This window comes from Anomalospiza imberbis, unplaced genomic scaffold (genome assembly GCF_031753505.1).
Source record: "Anomalospiza imberbis isolate Cuckoo-Finch-1a 21T00152 unplaced genomic scaffold, ASM3175350v1 scaffold_47, whole genome shotgun sequence".
NCBI lineage: Eukaryota > Metazoa > Chordata > Aves > Passeriformes > Viduidae > Anomalospiza > Anomalospiza imberbis.
In genome coordinates this window covers 180,987-199,981 of record NW_027100078.1, presented here as the reverse complement: position 1 = coordinate 199,981, position 18,995 = coordinate 180,987, and the positions used below count along the sequence as shown (strand labels likewise).

At 52.8% G+C, this 18,995-nt stretch overlaps 1 protein-coding gene and 2 pseudogenes across 1 annotated transcript; 2 read left to right on the top strand and 1 right to left on the bottom strand.

Annotated features, from left to right (window-relative positions):
- LOC137466906 (zinc finger protein 850-like) overlaps positions 1 to 18,995 on the top strand; it is an 807,951-nt pseudogene that overhangs the window by 662,148 nt on the left and 126,808 nt on the right.
- The window catches only part of LOC137466908 (zinc finger protein 850-like), a 743,182-nt pseudogene that overhangs the window by 606,449 nt on the left and 117,738 nt on the right, over positions 1 to 18,995 (bottom strand).
- On the top strand, positions 5,057 to 5,989 carry LOC137466909 (olfactory receptor 14A16-like). Its single transcript, XM_068178521.1, has one exon. It carries the CDS (start codon positions 5,057 to 5,059, stop codon positions 5,987 to 5,989), a length of 933 nt encoding a protein of 310 aa, XP_068034622.1.

The window sequence follows — 18,995 nt, the reverse complement described above, 5'->3', positions numbered from 1 at the left end:
CCCTTCCCAGGGAGCCGCCAGGCCCCATCGGCTGCCGGGCAGGGCAGGGGAGGCCGCGGGGCCGAGGCCGGGCCGGGCCGTGGCTGCGGTTGCTGACATCTGGCCGCTACCGAGCCCTGCCCCGCCGCCAGCCCGGGCCCAGCCAGGATCCGCCTGGCCCCAGGAGCAGCCCCGGGCCGGGCCGGCTCGGCCAAGGTTCTGCCGCCCTTGGGGTTCACCCGCAACCAGCGGGCAGGGGGAGGAGAAGCCATGGGCCCCGGCCGTGCTGCTGCTGTGCTCTGGCCTGGCTGCTGAGATCCTGGCCCTGCCCCAGCGCGGCCCAGCCTGACACAGCCCCAGCGCAGCCACTGCAGAAACCTCCATGGTAAAACAGCTCCGGCCGCAAGTACCGAGCCCGGCCGGGGTCACGGAACCATCTGCAGGCCCCGGCTGAGATATTGACTCTTCCAGTGCTTCCATCCTCCCTCGAGTGAGAGAAAAGGACAAAGTGCAGGCACACACAGGAGCAACATGAAGACACCAAGGTCAGTGAAGAGGAAGTTGAGGCCCAGGTGGGAGGGATGAGGAGCTGCCTTGAACTTGGGGCTGAAATCCTCTGGTAAAGCTATGGAGAAGGATGTAATTGTTACATCAGACTCTCTTTTTCCCTATAAAGCATTGAAAAGAACCGGGAGATGACTTGTTCAGCAAAGGCCTCCATGCTAATGTAAGGAAATGTTGCAGTAGCTGTGATCCCATGACAAGTTTGAACAATGAAAGACAGCAGAGGGATGAGAACCTATGCCCCCAGAGAGAGAAGAAGACCTCTGTTTCCAGAGATGAAGGTGATTTCAGAAATAAATGAAGAGAACCTTTGCTCTTAAACAGCTCATCTGTAAACTAATACCCCATAAGTTGGCATGGCCCATAGACACAGCTGTGGGAAAGGCTGTGAAAGAAAGGGAGGGACTTCACGATTGCAGGCAGCTGCTATTCATGGAAATGAAAAGCCATGAGACAACTGTTTGTTTTGTGGAGAAGTCTCCATAACATTTACAAGAGGAACTTCTCTCCCTAAGTGAACTGAAGAAAGACTATTCTAGAGGTGGAAAGCTGACTGAAAATTTTAGGTTTTGTCTCTTTACATTGTCAGGTTGTATGGAGAGAGGAAGTGTTCTGAAAGTTTTGTTCTGATTCTTATTACTCTTTATTTTAGTTACAATTAATAAACTTTTCTTTATACCCTTTTAAAATTTTGAGCCCATCTTGCATTTCTCCTAATCTTATCTCAGAGCAAGAAATTAGTAAGTATATTCTAGTGAATGCCCTGGTAATTAGCCAACACTGAACCCACCACACTAATTAACACATTGGCCGAGAAATCTCAAATTGGTGAAGCAAAGCCAATACAAAATCTTCCTGATGAACTGCCACAGACAAGAGGGAAATCAAGGCACAGCCATGGTTCGTCAGGACTTGCTTGATCCTCATGAGCCCCGTGGTGCATTTGGAGCTGAGCCCTGGAACTTCAGGGCACGAGAGGAGATGGCACAAACCTTTCCAGGAGTCAAAGTCAGAAGAAAAGCCCAAAGTGTCTCAAAGCATAAATGGGACCCACTGAGGTCCATCCCCAAAGCAGGCTCCTCATGGACTCCTTGGAGGAGAGAATTGGAGGCCAGGATGGCACAAAAACCTCTCAGAGACTCAAAAGAGCACAAAAACCTCTCAGTATGGAAAGGAAAATCCAAAGTAATTTACAAAACTTGAGTATCTCAAAGCATTCATAAGCCCCACTGAGTGTCAGCACAAAGCTCTCAAGGGACTCGTTAAAGCAGATAACTGGGGCCATGATTGCACAAACCTCTCTCAGAGTCTGGATCAAAAGGGAAACACCAAGTACCTTAAAAGAACTGAAGTACCTTGAAGCATTAATGAGCCCCACTGAGTGTTGTTCCTGACAAAGCCTCTCCAGGGACTAATTACAGCAGATAATTGGAGGCCATGACTGCACAAAGCTCTCAGAGACTCCAAGGCAAAAGCCAAAGCCAAAGTGCTTTGAAAAACCTGCAGTCCCTGGGAGCATGAAGGAGCCCCCAGGGCCATTCCTGAGCAAGGCTCCCCAGGGACTCCTTCCAGCAGATCCTTGAGGCCACTGGGATGTGGGCTAGGGGGGGATGTGAGGGCAGGACAAGGGGGTGACAGTGCCCAGCCTGGCTGGGGCTGTGCCAGGAGGCCCCAGTGCCTCAGGACAAGGTGTCTCCTGACAGCCCTTGGTGGCACAGACCCTGCTGTGCCCCAGGGCACCAGGACTTGGCTTCTCTTTTTCCCCACCTGTCATCAGTGCCTCCAGTTCTCTGCTCTGCCTGGGGCCTGGGGACACTTTCTCAGTCGTGTCCCTCAGTGGGACCCATTAAAAGTCAAAGAAACTTTGGAGCTGGATTCTGACTTGGAGTTCTGGAGAGGTTTCTGCAGCTCCCTCTCAGGGCCTGATGTTCAGGGCCTGAGCACAAAGCCCCAGAGCGTCATTAAAGTCCTTGTGCTGTGTCTGTGCTGCTGAGCTGGGCCGGGCTCCTGGCACATAGGATGATCCTGGCAACCAAGGAGAGCTTCAAAAGCACATTTCTCTGGATGAGCAGCTCTTCTGCCAGCCCAGCAGGGCTGGGGCACTGCCTGCAGCCAGCCTGGGCACAGCACAGAGGCACAGAGAGCTTCCATCAGTCAGGGCTGGGAAGGTGCTGAGAAGTGCCTGGGGCACAATCACTGGCAGCCCTTGGCACAGGAACCTCTGGCTGCAGGACAATGCAGCTGCAGCTCCTGGAGTGATCTCCTACAGCTGGAACATCCCAATGCCCACAGACCCTGTGAGTACATTCTCTGATCCTCTCTTGTGCAGAGCAGCCAGGGGTGCCCAGGGCTGTCCTGCAGAGCAGGGTCCTGCAGCCCAGGGCGCTGTGCTTGGCCAGGGACTCTGCTGCCTGCCAGGGACAGCTCTCAGCCGGCCCGGGGAGCTGCTCCCAGCACTGGAGAGAAGCTGTGGGGGGAAGGATCCACCCTGAGCAGGGCAGGTGCTGCTGCTGAGAGCTGCTGGCTGGGGCAGGGCTGCTCCCTGCTCCAGAGCAGCCTGGGCACAGCTCCGGAGGACACACCCCAGAGAAGGTAAACCTGGGATTGCTGTAAAGCTCAGCAGCTTTCCTGAGAGTGTTTTCCATTTCCTGCTTGCAGAAGGATGAGAAAGTTGCGGTGGTGACAAAAAGATTTCTGCTTTTTATTCATTTTTCATATATTTGTAGCTCTGTAAATTACTATTATATAGTTATAAAAATATAATCCTTACTTAACTCTATATAACTCTTAATTAACTCTATTAAACTACTGTTATGTACTTTTATAACTATAATCCTTAATTAACTCTAGTACATTTCGTAACCTTTCTCTTAGATTTTAGAAAAATTACCTGTCTAAATACATTCCTGAAATACTATATAGTCTTATGATCAGGAAGAGGACCCACAAGAAGAATATTTTTGTTTTTGAGCAGAATTTAAGCAGTCATAACAAAAACGTGCAAAAAAAAACCCTTGGACCTACTCCAATGGGTTGAGCAAGGGGTTGTTACTGGGGCAACTGAATGTCCTACTGGATGTTCCTGTTAAATATCCTAAATAATCAACCATAATAAATTGTTGAAATCAGGGGCCAGGTATGACCCATCCCCACTGGGACACCTGGAAGCTTCCAATAAAGGTCTGTTTTTTACTTTACTGGTCTAACACTGTTTTTACTTTACTGTTCTAACTTTGTTGCAAGGTTTTTGTTTTTTTTTTTTTTTTCCTCTTTTGATTATAGACAACAGGGGGATGAGAGAAGCAGAACAGGAATTGTGATCCCAGAATCACAGAACATTCTGAGTTGAAAGGGACACACAGGATCATCAAAGGAATGTTTGAACATTTATAGAGACTCCTGAACTGTGACTTTGGGTGGTCAGTCTCTCTGCTGGCAGCCTCCCAAAGGGCCTTCAGCCACTCCTCAGCCCTGGACAGCAGCAGCATCACCTTTGCAGGGCCCAGCAGGGCTCTCCTGAGCTGCCCTCGCCCAGCTGCACACAGACCCTGCCCCAGCCAGGGCCCTGCACACAGGCAGGTTTCTGTAGGGCCGGGCCGAGGGCACCCAGGGTGGGATGGGCTCTGTGAGCGCTGGCAGGGACAAGGCACCTCTCAGGAGGGAATGTCCAGGCCCAGGGAGATGCTCAGGGAAGCAGAGGGGGCTGAACAGAGCAGTGCTGGGGCAGGAGGGCACTGTTGGTGTGTGGGAGGTGCCGGGCACAGCTGGGCACGGGAACACTGTCCTGAGTGCCCGGCTGTCTCTGCCCTGCCCTCTCAGGCACAGCACCACAACATCTTCTCCTGTTTCTGCACTCCCCTGATATTGTCAGTGTTTTCTGGTGCTCTCAGGGAGGCTCTGGCATTTGCAGCAGCTGAGTCAGGCACTGCCCTTGGCATTCCTGCCAGGCAGGGCTGTCCATGGGAATGGGGTGTCCAAGCTTCCCTGGGACCTGTGGGGCTGTGGGCAAAGCAGTCCATGGGAAAGGGGAATGAGCTGAGCCCCTCCATGAGATCCCATCATGGACACAGCCGGGGATCTCCTTGCTGTGCCCTTCCCAGCTCTGAGCTGCCCTCCTGGGTGCAGAGCTGTGCCAGAGCCTCTGGGAGTTCCCTGAATGTCCCACGGGGAAGTGCAGAGATGCCACAGCTGAGGAAATGCTGCTGGGCTGGCCAAGGGAGCCGTGAGTGTCCGTGGCACAAGGGGGTGCTGAGAGCTTGCCCAGAGACCTTTGGAGAGGGTGAGACATTCAGGGATCCCTCTGCTCTGGGCAGGGTCTGGTTTATCCCAGGGTGACCCAGGAGTGTCATTGTGCCCTGATTCCAGCCAAAGGTTTTCCCAGAACGGGAAGAAGGACGGGTAAGTCCCAGCAGGACAGTCAGCAGGGAATGGCCCAGGTGTAGCTCCAAGCAACCTCTCCTGATGTGTCACTGTCCTTTCTCTATGAACAGGTCCCCATGTGCAGCCACAGCCAATGTCCAACAGCAGCTCCATCAGCCACTTCCTCCTGCTGGCACTGGCACACACGCGGCAGCTGCAGCTCCTGCACTTCTGCCTCTTCCTGGGCATCTCCCTGGCTGCCCTCCTGGGCAACGGCCTCATCATCAGCGCCGTAGCCTGCGGCCACCACCTGCACACGCCCATGTTCTTCTTCCTGCTCAACCTGGCCCTCAGCGACCTGGGCTCCATCTGCACCACTGTCCCCAAAGCCATGCACAATTCCCTCTGGGACACCAGCACCATCTCCTACTCAGGATGTGCTGCCCAAGTCTTTCTGATTTTCTTCTTTCTTGCAACAGAGTTTTATCTCCTGACCATCATGTGCTACGACCGCTACGTGTCCATCTGCAAACCCCTGCACTACGGGACCCTCCTGGGCAGCAGAGCTTGTGCCCACATGGCAGCAGCTGCCTGGGCCAGTGGCTTTCTCAATGCTCTGCTGCACACGGCCAATACATTTTCCCTGCCCCTGTGCCATGGCAATGCCCTGGGCCAGTTCTTCTGTGAGGTGCCCCAGATCCTCAAGCTCTCCTGCTCCAAATCTCACCTCAGGGAACTTGGACTTCTTGCTGTTAGTGTGTGTTTCGCATTTGGTTGTTTTGCGTTCATTGTTTTCTCCTATGTGCAGATCTTCAGGGCCGTGCTGAGGATCCCCTCTGAGCAGGGACGGCACAAAGCCTTTTCCACCTGCCTCCCTCACCTGGCCGTGGTCTCTCTGTTTATCAGCACTGCAGTGTTTGCCTACCTGAAGCCCCCCTCCATCTCGTCCCCATCCCTGGATCTGTCAGTGTCAGTTCTGTACTCAGTGGTGCCTCCAGCCCTGAACCCCCTCATCTACAGCCTGAGGAACCAGGAGCTCAAGGCTGCAGTGTGGACACTGATGACTGGATGCTTTCAGGAACATTAAACTGCTAGTCAAGTTCTGCAAATCACTTGTAATAAAAAGAATCTTTGATACTTCTTGTTGGATTCATTTGGTAGGTTTTTTTATTTTTCTTTTTTCATATTGTCCACAAAGAAATGTTATTGTTTGTGCCATTTCTCACTTTGTTTCTCCCCACCTTCCCTGTGGCTGTGTCAATGAGGGGCTGCACTCTCAGTGGCTTTAAAGGAACTCAAGGATCTCCCAGCAGAGTTTTCTGCACAGATGCCCTTTTGTTGCCTTCTCTGGAGCTGCAGCAGCAATGTCTGTGTGCAGAGCTGGGGGCAGATCAGTGCTGGCACAGCAGCTGTGCCCAGCAGCAGCAGCACTTGGTGTTGCCAGTGCTGCTCCCGTGGCTCTGCCCCGCTGCCCTGGTGGCCCTGGTGTTGCTGCAGGGCCTGAGTGCTCTCGGGGCCGGGCACAGTCCTGGGGGTGGCAGTGCCGGGGCTGCAGCAGGGACAGCCCATGGGCACTGCTGGGGCAGCGCTGACGCCTCAGGCCAGGGCCGGGGGCTCCAGGCTCCTTGCCCAGGCTCTCTCAAGAACACGGCCAGGCCAGTGCTCAGCACAGAAAACCCCCGTGAGCAGCCCCAGGCTGGCCGTGGGCAGGCTGGGGGCACACAGCATGGCTGGTGCTCTGCAAGGGCCCTGGGGGAGACGGGAAGGAGCAGCAGAGCAGGGGCTGATCCATTCCCAGTGCGCTGGACAGCCCAGGGCAGCGTCCCAGAGCGCCCTCATGGAGCTGCCAACAACATCCCCCTCTGCAGCCCTGGCCTCTCCCCCAGCTCACACAGGTGCCGCATCCTTGCAGGCACAGCCACGGCAACGCTGGCTCAGGAGCCCCGGTTTGCATTGCACACAGCAGGCGGGAGCACCCCCATGCTGCTGCTGTGGGGACATGAACCTGAGGGAGCACAAATGCCATCAGCCCCTGGGCCAGGAAGGGCTGGGGGACGCCAGGGAAACCACTCAGCTTTGTCCTGGCCTCTGCAGACAGTCAGAAAGTTTGTTCCCATCAGCTGGGAGTTTCCTGTCCCACTGCAGACGCTGTTGCTCAGAGCCAGGGCTGCCTGGCAGCCACCCCCAAACTGCCCGGAGCATTTCCTTTGCTTCTCCTTTGCTTTCTTTTTCCTTCCCTAGTACATATTTCTTCCCATTGCCCACTACTGTTCCCTCCCCTGCAAAGAGCCCATCCCTGTTTACCCTTTCCTCTCTGGCCCCACTCCCCATTCCAGTTCCTGACTTGGCACCATGGGATCATCCCTTGGGGAGCAGGATCATCCCACAAGTGCTGCAGGAATTGTCTGCAGGCTCCTGCAGTGCCTCGTGCTGCTCCCTTGCCAGAGGCAGCCCAGGCCAGGGGGGCACATCTGGGCTGCTGTGTCTGGCTGTGGGGCTGCCTGTTCTGGGCAGTGAGGAGGGGCTGCAGAGGCTCTGCAGGACTGACAGGATGGGCTTTGGGGCTGTGAGGAGAAGCTGAGGGACCTGGGCTGCTGGAGCTTCTGAAGAGGCGGCCCAGGGCTCCTCCTGCAACTGCTCCAAGGGTGGTTTCAGAGAATCCCAGAATCAACAAGGCTGGAAAAGACCTTGGAGATCATCAAGTCCAACCTGTGCCCTGACACTGCCTTGTGTCCCGTGAGCCTCCTCTTCTCCAGGATAAACAACCCCAGCTCCCTCAGCCGCTCCTCAAAGAATTGTGCTCCTGACCCCTCACCAGCCTTGTTGCCCTTCTCTGGACACGCTCCAGCCCCTCCAGGTCCTTCCTAAATTGGGGGTCCCAGAACTGGACACTGCACTCGAGGTGCTGCCCAACCAGTGCTGAGCACAGGGGAAGAATCACTGCCCTGCTCCTGCTAGCCACTCCATTCCTGATCCAGGCCAGGAGCCATTGGCCTTCTTGGCCACCTGGGCACACTGCTGGCTCATGTCCAGCCTGCTGTCCATCAGTCCCTGCAGGTCCCTTTCTGCCTGGCTGCTGTCCAGCCACTCTGTCCCCAGCCTGTAGCGCTGCAGGGGTTGTTGTGGCCAAAGTGCAGGACCTGGCACATGGACTTGTTAAACCTCACCTTGTTGGATTTGGGCCCTGGATCCAGCCTATCCAGGGCCCTGTGCAGAGCTGTCCAGCAGATCCATACTCACAGCCAGCTTGGTGTCATCTGCAAATTTGCTGATGCTGGACTCAATCCCCTCATCCAGATCATCCATGCAGACATTGAAATCCACGCTGGCTGGCTCTGACGCCTCGGCCATCCTGTGGGTGCCCTGTGATGGCACTCAGGGTGATCTGTTCCAGAACCTTGCCGGGCACCGAGGTCAGGCTGACAGGCCTGGAGTTCCCCAGATCCTCCTCCCAGCCCTTCTTGGGGATGGGCTCACACTGGCACCTCCAGTGCTCTGGGACCTCCCTGGTGAGCCAGGACTGATGGTAAATGATGGAGAGCAGCTTGGGGAGCTCATCCACCAGCTCCCTCCCCCCCTAGGATGGATCCCATCTGATCCCATACACCTTTGAGCATCTGAGTGGCCCAGCAGGTCACCAGCTGCTTCCTCCTGGATTAGGGGCTGTTCTGCTCTCTGTGCCCAACTACCAGCTCAGGAGAACTCTTGACCTGAGGACAACCTGTCCTAATATTGAAAATTGGTGCAAACAAGGTGTTAAGTAGCTGGGCCTTTTCCTTATCTTTAGTTACTATATTCTCCACTGCATCCAGTAAAGAGTAGAGGTTCTCCTTATCCTACCTTTTGTTATAAATCTTTTATAAGAACATGTTATATTCTTTTTACAGAAGCTGCCATGATAAGCTCTAATTGAGATTTCACCTCTCAACTTCTCTTTTTGCATGGCATAACAACATCCTTAAACACTTCCTGAGTTGCTGGTCCTTTTTTCCCTTGAGTTCGCACAAAAGCTCCATGGGCAGCCAGGGCAGTCATTTTCCTCACCAGCTCATCTTTTGCCACACTGGCACAGGCTGCTCCTTCCCCCTTAAGATTACTTGCGTGAAATGTGTCCATCCACCCTGGACCCCTTTGTTTTTAAGGGCTGTTTCCCATTAAAAAATCAGTACCTGATTCAGTACTCCCCAAATCTGCATCCTAAATAGGCCAAAGTCTGCCCTTCCTAATTCCAGTGTGGCAGTTTTGTTGCTGCCCCTCCTTCTTTCACAGAACATTGAAAACTTGATTATTTCGTGGTCACTGTGCCCCAGGCAGCCTCCGACCCCCACATCTGCCACCAGCCCTTCTCTGTTTGTGAGCAGCAGGAGACAGAGCTTTCCTTGGCAGTGGAGTGTTACCAAAAATTCGGTAAAACAGAAAACTCCTTCACACCAATGCAGCATTAAGAAGCAGCATTCTTTATTCAGCCGGGTGCACGGGGGATAGCTCCTCCCAAAGCCGAGCATGCCGAGTGCAGGAAAGTTTCTGTTCATATTCTGTATTTTGCACACATATTCACTGTTTGTCCTGGACTAAACACACATCTGATAATCATTTCCCCAGAATCATTAACATATTTCCCCTCCCCTTTACCCATGCTCTCTTCTGTCCTGGGGGTCTCTTTCGTGGTCCCTGGTGGTCGTGGACCCCAATGTTCCCATGGGCCTGGCTGAGCTGGCAGGACACTGAGGCTGGTGAACTTCCAGTTCCCCTTCTGACACAATGGGCATTGTGTGGTTTCCATAGGCCTGGGGTTTTGGAGAACAAGCTCCAGGTGTCAGCTCACCTGGTGGAGACAATTTATCATCTGGTAACATGAGGTCACAGAGTGGGCTATGACATCACAGAGTGGGTTATGTGAAATCATCAAGCAGCTTTGACATAAACTGCCTCTGTGACATCTGAGATCCTGCTGTGACGTCACAGGGCAGAGGTCTGACATTACAGAGCAGGCTATAACATCACAGAGGGGCTGTGTGACATCCCAGGAGGGCTGTGTGAGGTCACTGGGTTGGTCACTCTGCCCCAGCTCCCCCTCACAGTTTCTCCCAACAAGTCCAATGCTGTTCATGCCCAGCGGGGTCCCTGTCCCCCGGTATCCCCCCGGTCCACCTGGAGCCACAGCCCCCACCAAAGGATGTTCCACAGGATCCCCCCCAGTGCCTGACATGGGGAAAAGGGACCAGGGCTGTGTGACCAGGACATCAAGGACGTGGATTATCCAGGTCCCTGTGGCCTGGGTTGGGTTCCCCAGGGCAGGAAAGATGTCTGGCAGCTGGAGCAGGGTTAGGGAAGGGCCTCCAAGGTGGGGCTGGAGCCCTTGGGCTGTGAGCAGAGGCTGAGGGAGCTGGGCTTGTCCAGCCCCGAGCAGGGAAGGCTGAGGGGCTCCTCATCCCAGCCTGACAGTGCCAGCGAGGAGGGGATGGAGAACACAGAGCCAGGCTCTTCACCGGGGGCCGGGTGGGAGACAGAAGCCAAATGCAGTCTGACCTCCCTTCTCCATCCACCACTGACAGCTTTGCAAATCAGGAATTGTTTGAGCTGTTTTGCCTCCACTCCAGGACGAGCATCCTGATACAAGAACTTAATTGTGTTTATATCTATCACAGAACCACATTTGTCTAAAATTAGTTTTAGTATGCAAGTCACTTGTGGATGGTGGACTCATCAGACACTGCTGGGACGTTGCACATTGCTCAGGGAAGAGTGTGATTGTTATTGAATTGTGTCCTGTTCAACCATGGTCTGTTGGCCATGAAGAGAAACTTTCTGTGCCTCTGAGTCTCACCAGGTCCTGACCCCCAAAGGACACAAACCTGATGAGTTGTGGTTCCCACTCCAGTGGTGGCACTTGGACCTCCCTCCATCCCCAGAGCAGAGCTCCCTTGTCCCAGAAAGTCCCTGGCAAAGGAGGGATGAAGGAAACAGGACAGGCTGTGGGGATCAGGGGCAGGGCACAGCCAGAGAGAAGAATGACTTTTGCATTTGCTGGAGCTGTGCCTTCCCTTGGCTTTGTTGGCTGACAAGAAATGAACATCCCTCTGTGTCTCAGGCAGCTCCTTCTCCAAGGAAAGCAGGGGGGAGTTGGAGCCAAGGAGCTGAAACCTGCAGGTGCAGCCTGGGCTGGAGGGAGCTCAGATTTGCACAAGGCTGCTCTGACTGCCAGGGATTGGATGGGGGAGATGGTGGGGTGGGGGTAGGGACAGAGTCTGATTGATTGTCAGGTCTTGATTTTCATATCTATCCAAACTGCATGAGGAGGTACTTGGATTCAGTGTCAATTGGAGATTGAACTTATCAATGAATTAACAGAAAAAAAAAAACCAACAGGACCTGAAAAACCTTATCTCACTGTCTTTTTAAATATAGTGTATTCACTTGGAATAGACTTCTGAAATTGGTCTAATTAACCACAAAACATTTTAATGCTTACATTATTCCCAGAGGCTTGGCTTGTTAATCTGTTCTGAACGTTAATGAGCTCTGGGACACTGAATTGCTGAACTGAAGAGCTGGAGGCTCAAGAAGCCTCTGGAGCAGTAAAATTCAGCAGCAGCCTCCAAGTTGCTGAGGATGTCAGCAGCCCCCACTGAGGCCATCCCTGCCCAGAGACCGTGGGGGAATGGGCAGACAAGGAGAGTGTCCCTGGGGCTGGGGCAGCAGAACTCAGAGGCACCAGCAGCTCCAGCTGGGAAATGGAGTGTGGAATGTGGCTGTGAAAGCCCTGCCTGGGCTGTGCCAAGCAGGACACAAAAGCCCTGACCCCCATCCCCCAAACAACTCTCTCAAGGAGACATTTAAGAGGAATTACAATTGTTTGTGTCCTCTGAGTTGGATGCACTGGAGAAATACCAATAAGAGATTCTCAGGAGCTCCAAACAACAAAACAGCCTTAACTGGGAACTTTAGAAAACCAGAGAAACTTTGGCAAAAGGTTTAATATAACATTTAATTCACACAAAACACTTCTCAAAGCATTAACTTGGCCCATTCGACTTCACAAGCTCCAATCCTGTTCAATTTTAAGTTACTCAAAATTTTCAAGAGGACAGAAATAGAAGTAGACAAAGAAAGAGAGAAAAATAAGATTTAGAGAAGAACACACACAGAGCTACCAACTCATAGATTCCAGTGGCATTCAGATAGAAATTCCAAGAGGAGGTAGGGTCAAGATGTGTGCTTGCCTTGCGCTCAGCCTTAAATACCCCTTGGTGTTCCTGGGCCCTTCCCCAGGTGGGACTTGGGGTCATTTGGTCACTCAGGAGCTGGGCTGGGGGCTCCAGAGGTGGCTGTGGAGCATTGCCTGTGCTGTGCCAGGGACTGGCAGACACTGCTGGGCTGGGATAGAGGCTCTGGGGGGATTGGGGTTCCAGGGCAGGGCAGGGCTGGGGTTCCAGGGCAGGGCAAGGCTGGACCTGCCCCTTCCTCCCCACACATGAAATGTTTCCAGCCAACAATCTCCTCCAGGCTGTCACAACAGGCAATGTTGGAGGTGAAATCCCAGTTCTGGCCATGGGCACCTGCAGGAGGACAGTTCTTTTCCATATGAATGAAAGCCCCAAGTCTTGGCTCATTTCTGGTTTGATTGCCTGGATTCTGTTTGGTTTTGTTGTTTCTTTGTTTCCTTGGTGTGCCTGCAGTGTCCAGTCAGGAGCAGAGTGACTCTTGCCAAGGAACTTTGTGGTGCTGTCACTTAATGTTAAATCTGGCTTTTGCTGATCCCTTGCCGGGGATTTTTTCAGCACTCTCAAGCCCTCATTGGTAACAGGGTGAAGGAGCCCTGGCCCAGGCTCTGGCCCTGGGGGACACAGGGACACTGCCGGAGGGTCCCTGTCCCCCTGTCCCACCCCCCACAGCCCCAGCCCCCGTCCCTGTGTCAGGCTCTGGGGTCGATCTCGTGGAACATCCTCTGGGGGAGGCTGCGGCGCCGGGGGCGGGGGGACCCGGGGGGACAGGGGACCCTGCTGTGCATGAGCAGCGTTGGACTTCTCTGGGGGAACTGTGAGGGGGGGCCGGGGTGGAGTGACCTCCCCAGTGACCTCACACAGCCCCTGTGAGGTCACAGAGCCCCTGTGATGTCACACAGCCCACTCTGAGATGTAACAGGCCACCTGTGATTTCAGACAGGTGTCCTGTGATGTCACAGCCTGCTCTTTGAGGTCCCAGTCTGCTCTGTGATATCACAAAATCTGCCCTGTGATGTCACAGACACCCTGTGATGTCACAGCCAGCTCTATGATGTCACAGCTACCTTTGTGATGTTATGCAGCCTCGCTGTGATGTCACAGCCTGCTCTGTGATGTCACACAATCACAGAATCACAGAATTGCTGGGTTGGAAGAGACCTTTAAGATCATCAAGTCCAGCCCATGCCCTAACACCACCTCAGCTAAACCATGGCACTGAGTGCCACATCCAGTCTTTGTTTAAACACATCCCATGGTGGTGACTCCACCACCTCCCTGGACAGACAATTCCAGTACTTTATTACCCTTTCCATAAAAAACTTTTTTCCTAATATCCAACCTAAATTTCCCTTGGTGCAGCTTAAGACGCTGTCCTCTGGTCCTGTCAGTTGCTGTGAGGAGAGAGGCCGACCTCTACCTGACTGTAGCCACCTTTCAAGGAGTGTAGAGAGTGATAAGGTCACCTCTGAGTCTCCTCCATGATAAACGACCCCACTCTCTCAGGCATTCCTCATAGGTCTTGTGTTCCAGACCCCTCATCAGCCTTGTTGCCCATCTCAGTATAAACTGTTCCATGACCTTACCGGGTACTGAGATCAGGCTGACTGGCCTGGAATTACCAGGATCCTCCTTCCCACCCTTGCTTTGAATGGGCGTCACATTGGGCAGCTTCCAGTCATCTGGGACCTCACCAGTGAGCCAGGACTGCTGGTAAATGATGGAGAGTGGCTCTGCAAGCTCATCTGCCAGCTCCCTCATCACCCTGGGGTGGATCCCATCAGGTCCCATGGATTTATGAACATCCAAGCAGCTCAGCAGTTCTCTGACTGCCTCCTCTTGGGTAACAGTGTCCCACTCTGCTCCCTGACACCATCTACCAGCCCAGAAGGACAGTTGTCCTGAAGGCAAATTGTCTTCTTACCAAAACCTGAGGCAAAATGCCATTAAGCACCTCTGCCTTCTCCTGATCTGCAGTTATTAAATTCCCTTCCACATCTAATAAAGAAAAAAGGTTGTTCTTACCCTTCCTTTTACCATTGATATATTTGAAAAAATATTTTTATTAGCCTTTACAGAAGCTGCTATTTTAAGTTCAAACTGAGCTTTGGCCTCCCTAATTTCTTCCCTTCATGCCCTAGAAAGTCCTTTAAATACTACCTGAGAGACCTGACCCTCCTTCCAAAGATGATACATCCTCTTTTTATTCCTAAGTTCCTTCAAAACCTCCTTTCCCATCCACACTGGATGTTTGCCTAGTCGACTCGTCTTTCGGCACACAGGGACAGTGTGTTCCTGTGCCCTCAAGATCTCTGTTTTGAAGCTCGCCCACCTTTCCTGAACGCCTTTGTTTTCAAGGGCTGCTTCCAAGGAACTCTCTGAATAAGTCTCCTAAGTAGACCAAAGTCTGCCCTCCAAAGTCCAATGTAAAAGTCTTATTAGTGTTCCTCCTGACTTCACCATGAGAATTCTATAATTTCATGATCACTGTGCCCCAAGTGACCTCCAACCACCACAACTCCCACCAGCCCATCTCTATTTACAAACAACAGATCTAACATAGTCCCTCTCCTGGTGGGCTCACTCACCAGCTGCAACAAAAAATTGTCCTCCACAAACCCTAAAAATTTCCTGGACTGCCTCTTTTCTGCTGTATTGAGTTCCCAGCAGATGTCCAGCAGGTTGAAGTCGCCTACAAGGACAAGGGCTGATGCTCCTGAATCATTCTCTAGCTGCTTATAGAATGAGTTGTCCACCTCTTCTTCCCGGTTGGGTGGACGATAACAGACTCCCAGTAGGATGTCAGCCTTGTCGGCCTTCCCCCTAAGTCTCACCCATAGACATTCAACTCCATCATCATTAGTTTCAACACCCACAGCAGCAAAACCCTGCCTAATGTAAAGGGCCACCCCTCCACCTCTTCTCCCTTTCCTGTCTCTCCTGAAGAGCTTGCAGCCATCCAGTGCAGTGCTCCAGCCATGTGAGTCGTCCCACCCTGTTTCTGTGATGGCAATTACATCATAGCTCTGCTGCTGCACCATGGGCTCCAGCTCTTCTTGTTTGTCACCCATGCTGTGTGCATTGGTGTACAGGCACCTCAGCTGGGCTGCTGATTTCACCCCTAACTCAGGCTTACCACCCACGAGCCTGCTTCCAGACAAACCAGCTGCATCTCCCTCCCTCTTCAGACCTAGTTTAAAGCCCTCTCAACAAGTTCTGCCAGTTCATGAGCTAAAATTCTTCTGCCCTTCACAGAAAGATGGAGCCCATCTGGTCCAAGGAGGCCAGGTGCTGTAAAAGTTGCCCCATGATTAAAGAATCCCAAATTTTGTCGATGACACCAACCCTTGAGCCACTCGTTGATAATGTGAGCTCTCCTATTGCTTTCAGCGTTTTTCTCAGACTCCAGAGGGACTGAGGAAAAGACTGTCTGTGCCCCTGTCCTATTAACCACCTGACCCAATGCCCTAAAGTCCCTTTTAATTGCCCTGACACTCCTCTTTTCAAACTCATCACTGCCAGCCTGGGGTATCAGCAGTGGGTAATAATCAGAGGGCTGAATCAGCCCAGGCAGTGTGTCAGTGATATCCCGTACCCAGGCCCCAGGGAGGCAGCAGACCTCTCTGTGGGGTGGCTCTGGTCGACATATGGGGCCCTCTGTTCCCCTCAGGAGGGAGTCACCCACCACGATTACCCTTCTTTCCTTTTTGATGTTAGAGGTGGTGATCTGTCTCACAGATGAATCATAATTGGGAGGTTCACTGGGCAGATAATTTTCTTCTAAACCATCTGGCTGACTCTCCAGATCCAGGGATCATACCGAATCTGAAGTGGCACCTGGCTTGGGGGATGGGGTTGGGAGGGATTTTTATTATCACCTCCTCGAGTAGGTATGCACTCCCACTCCCTTCATCAGCCAGGTGTCCTTCTGTAGCCTGACAGTGGGAGGTGTGGGAGACAGCGGGAACCAAGGATAGCATTGCTGCACTGCCAGACCTCATGGAACCAAGGATCCATTGTGACACTGCAGGGCCCTGGGGCACCACGGTGCCATTGTGACACTGCAGGGCCCAAGGATCCAAGGGACTTTGTGACACCAGAGGGACATTGTGACACTGGGAGGCCTCATGGAATCATGGACACCATTGGGACACTCTGGGGCCTCATGGAACCGTGGTGACACCAAGTTGTCTGGGGGTGTTGATCTGCTGGAAGGCAGGAGGGCTCTGCACAAGGCCCTGGAAAGGCTGGATCCAGGGCCCAAATCCAACAAGGTGAGGTTTAACAAGTCCAAGTGCCAGGTCCTGCACTTTGGCCACAATAACCCCTGCAGAGCTCCAGGCTGGGGACAGAGTGGCTGGACAGCAGCCAGGCAGAAAGGGACCTGCAGGGACTGATGGACAGCAGGCTGGACATGAGCCAGCCGTGTGCCCAGGTGGCCAAGAAGGCCAATGGTTCCTGGCCTGGATGAGGAATGGTGTGGCCAGCAGGAGCAGGGCAGTGATTCTTCCCCTGTGCTCAGCACTGGTTGGGCAGCACCTCGAGTGCTGTGTCCAGTTCTGGGACCCCCAATTTAGGAAGGACATGGAGGGGCTGGAGCGTGTCCAGAGAAGGGCAACAAGGCTGGTGAGTGGTCAGGAGCACGAGTCCTGTGAGGAGCGGCTGAGAGAGCTGGGGTTGTTTATCCTGGAGAAGAGGAGGCTCTGGGGAGACAAGGCGGTGTCAGGGAAAAGGTTGGACTTGATGATCTCCAAGGTCTTTTCCAGCCTTGCTGATTCTGGGATTCTCTGAAACCACCCTTGGAGCAGTTGCAGGAGGAGCCCTGGGCCTCCTCTCCAGAAGCTCCAGCAGCCCAGGTCCCTCAGCTTCTCCTCACAGCCCCAAAGCCCATCCTGTCAGTGCTGCAGAGCCTCTGCAGCCCCTCCTCACTGCCCAGAACAGGGAGCCCCACAGCCAGACACAGCAGCCCAGATGTGCCCCCCTGGCCTGGGCTGCCTCTGGCGAGGGAGCAGCACAAGGCACTGCAGGAGCCTGCAGACAATTCCTGCAGCACTTGTGGGATGATCCTGCTCCCCAATGGATGATCCCATGGTGCCAAGTCAGGAACTGCAATGGGGAGTAGGGCCAGAGAGGAAAGGGCAAACAGGGATGGGCTGTTTGCAGGGGAGGGAACAGGGATGGGCAATAGGAAGAAATATGTACAAGGGAAGGAAAAAGAAAGCAAAGGTGGAGCCAAGGAAATGCTCAGGGCAGTCTGGGGGTGGCTGCCAGGCAGCCCTGGCTCTGAGCAACAGCGTCTGCAGTGGGACAGTAAACTCCCAGCTGATGGGAACAAACTTTCTGGCTGACTGCAGAGGCCAGGACAAAGCTGAGTGCTTTCCCTGACAAAGAGAAGCCAAGTCTTGGTGCCCTGGGGCACAGCAGGCTCTGTGCCACCAAGGGCTGTCAGGAGACACCTTGTCCTGAGGCACTGGGGCCTCCTGGCACAGCCCCAGCCAGGCTGGGCACTGTCAGCCCCTTGTCCTGCCCTCACATCCCCCCCTAGCCCACATCCCTGAGGCCTCAAGGATCTGCTGGAAGGAGTCCCTGGGGAGCCTTGCTCAGGAATGGCCCTGGGGGCTCCTTCATGCTCCCAGGGACTGCAGGTTTTTCAAAGCACTTTGGCTTTGGCTTTTGCCTTGGAGTCTCTGAGAGCTTTGTGCAGTCATGGCCTCCAATTATCTGCTGTAATTAGTCCCTGGAGAGGCTTTGTCAGGAACAACACTCAGTGGGGCTCATTGATGCTTTGAGATACTCAACTTTTTTCAGTTACTTTGGATTTTCCTTTCCACACTGAGAGGTTTTTGTCCAGTTTGAGTCTCTGAGAGGTTTTTGTGCCATCCTGGCCTCCAGTTCTCTACCCCAAGGAGTCCATGAGGAGCCTGTGTTGGGGATGGACCTCAGTGGGTCCCATTAATGCTTTGAGACACTTTGGGGTTTTCTTCTGCCTTTGACTGCTGGAAAGGTTTGTGCCATCTCCTCTCGGGCCCTGAGGTTCAAGGGCTCAGCTCCAAATGCACCATGGGGCTCATGAGGAACAAACAAATCCTGAGAAACCATGGCTGTGCCTTGATTTCCCTCTTGTCTGAGGCAGTTCATCAGGAAGATTTTGTATTGGCTTTGCTTCGCCAATTTGAGGTTTCTAGGCCAATGCGTTAATTACTGTGGTGGGTTCAGTGTTGGCTAATTACCAAGGCACTCACTAGAATACACTTACTAATTTCCTGCTCTGAGATAGGATTAGGAGAAAGGCAAAGTGGGCTTAAACTCTAAAAGGGTATAAAGAAAAGTTTATTAATAGTAACTAAAATAAAGAGCAATAAGGATCAGAACAAAACTTTCAGAACACTTCCTCTCTCCATACAACATGACAATGTAAAGAGTCAAAACCTAAAATTTTCAGTCAATTTACCACCTCTAGAATAGTCTTTCTTTAGTTCACTTATGGAGAGAAGTTCCTCTTGTTAATAATATGGAGACTTTTCTACAAGAAAACAGTTATCTCATGGCTTTTCATTTCCATGAATAGCAGCTGCCTTGAAAAACCTGGAATCGTGAAGTCCCTCTCATTTTTTCACAGCTGTGTTTATGGGCTATGTAAACTTATGGGGTATTTGTTCAAAGATGAGCTGTTTAAGAGAAAAGGTTCTCTTCATCTATTTGTGAAATCATCTTCATTTCTGGGAACAGAGGTCTTCTTCTCTCCCTGGGGGCTCAGGGTCTCATCACTCTGCTGTCTTTCATTGTTCAAACTTCTCATGGGATCACAGCTACTGCAACATTTCCTTACATTAGCATGGAGGCCTTTGCTGAAACAAGTAATTTCCCAGT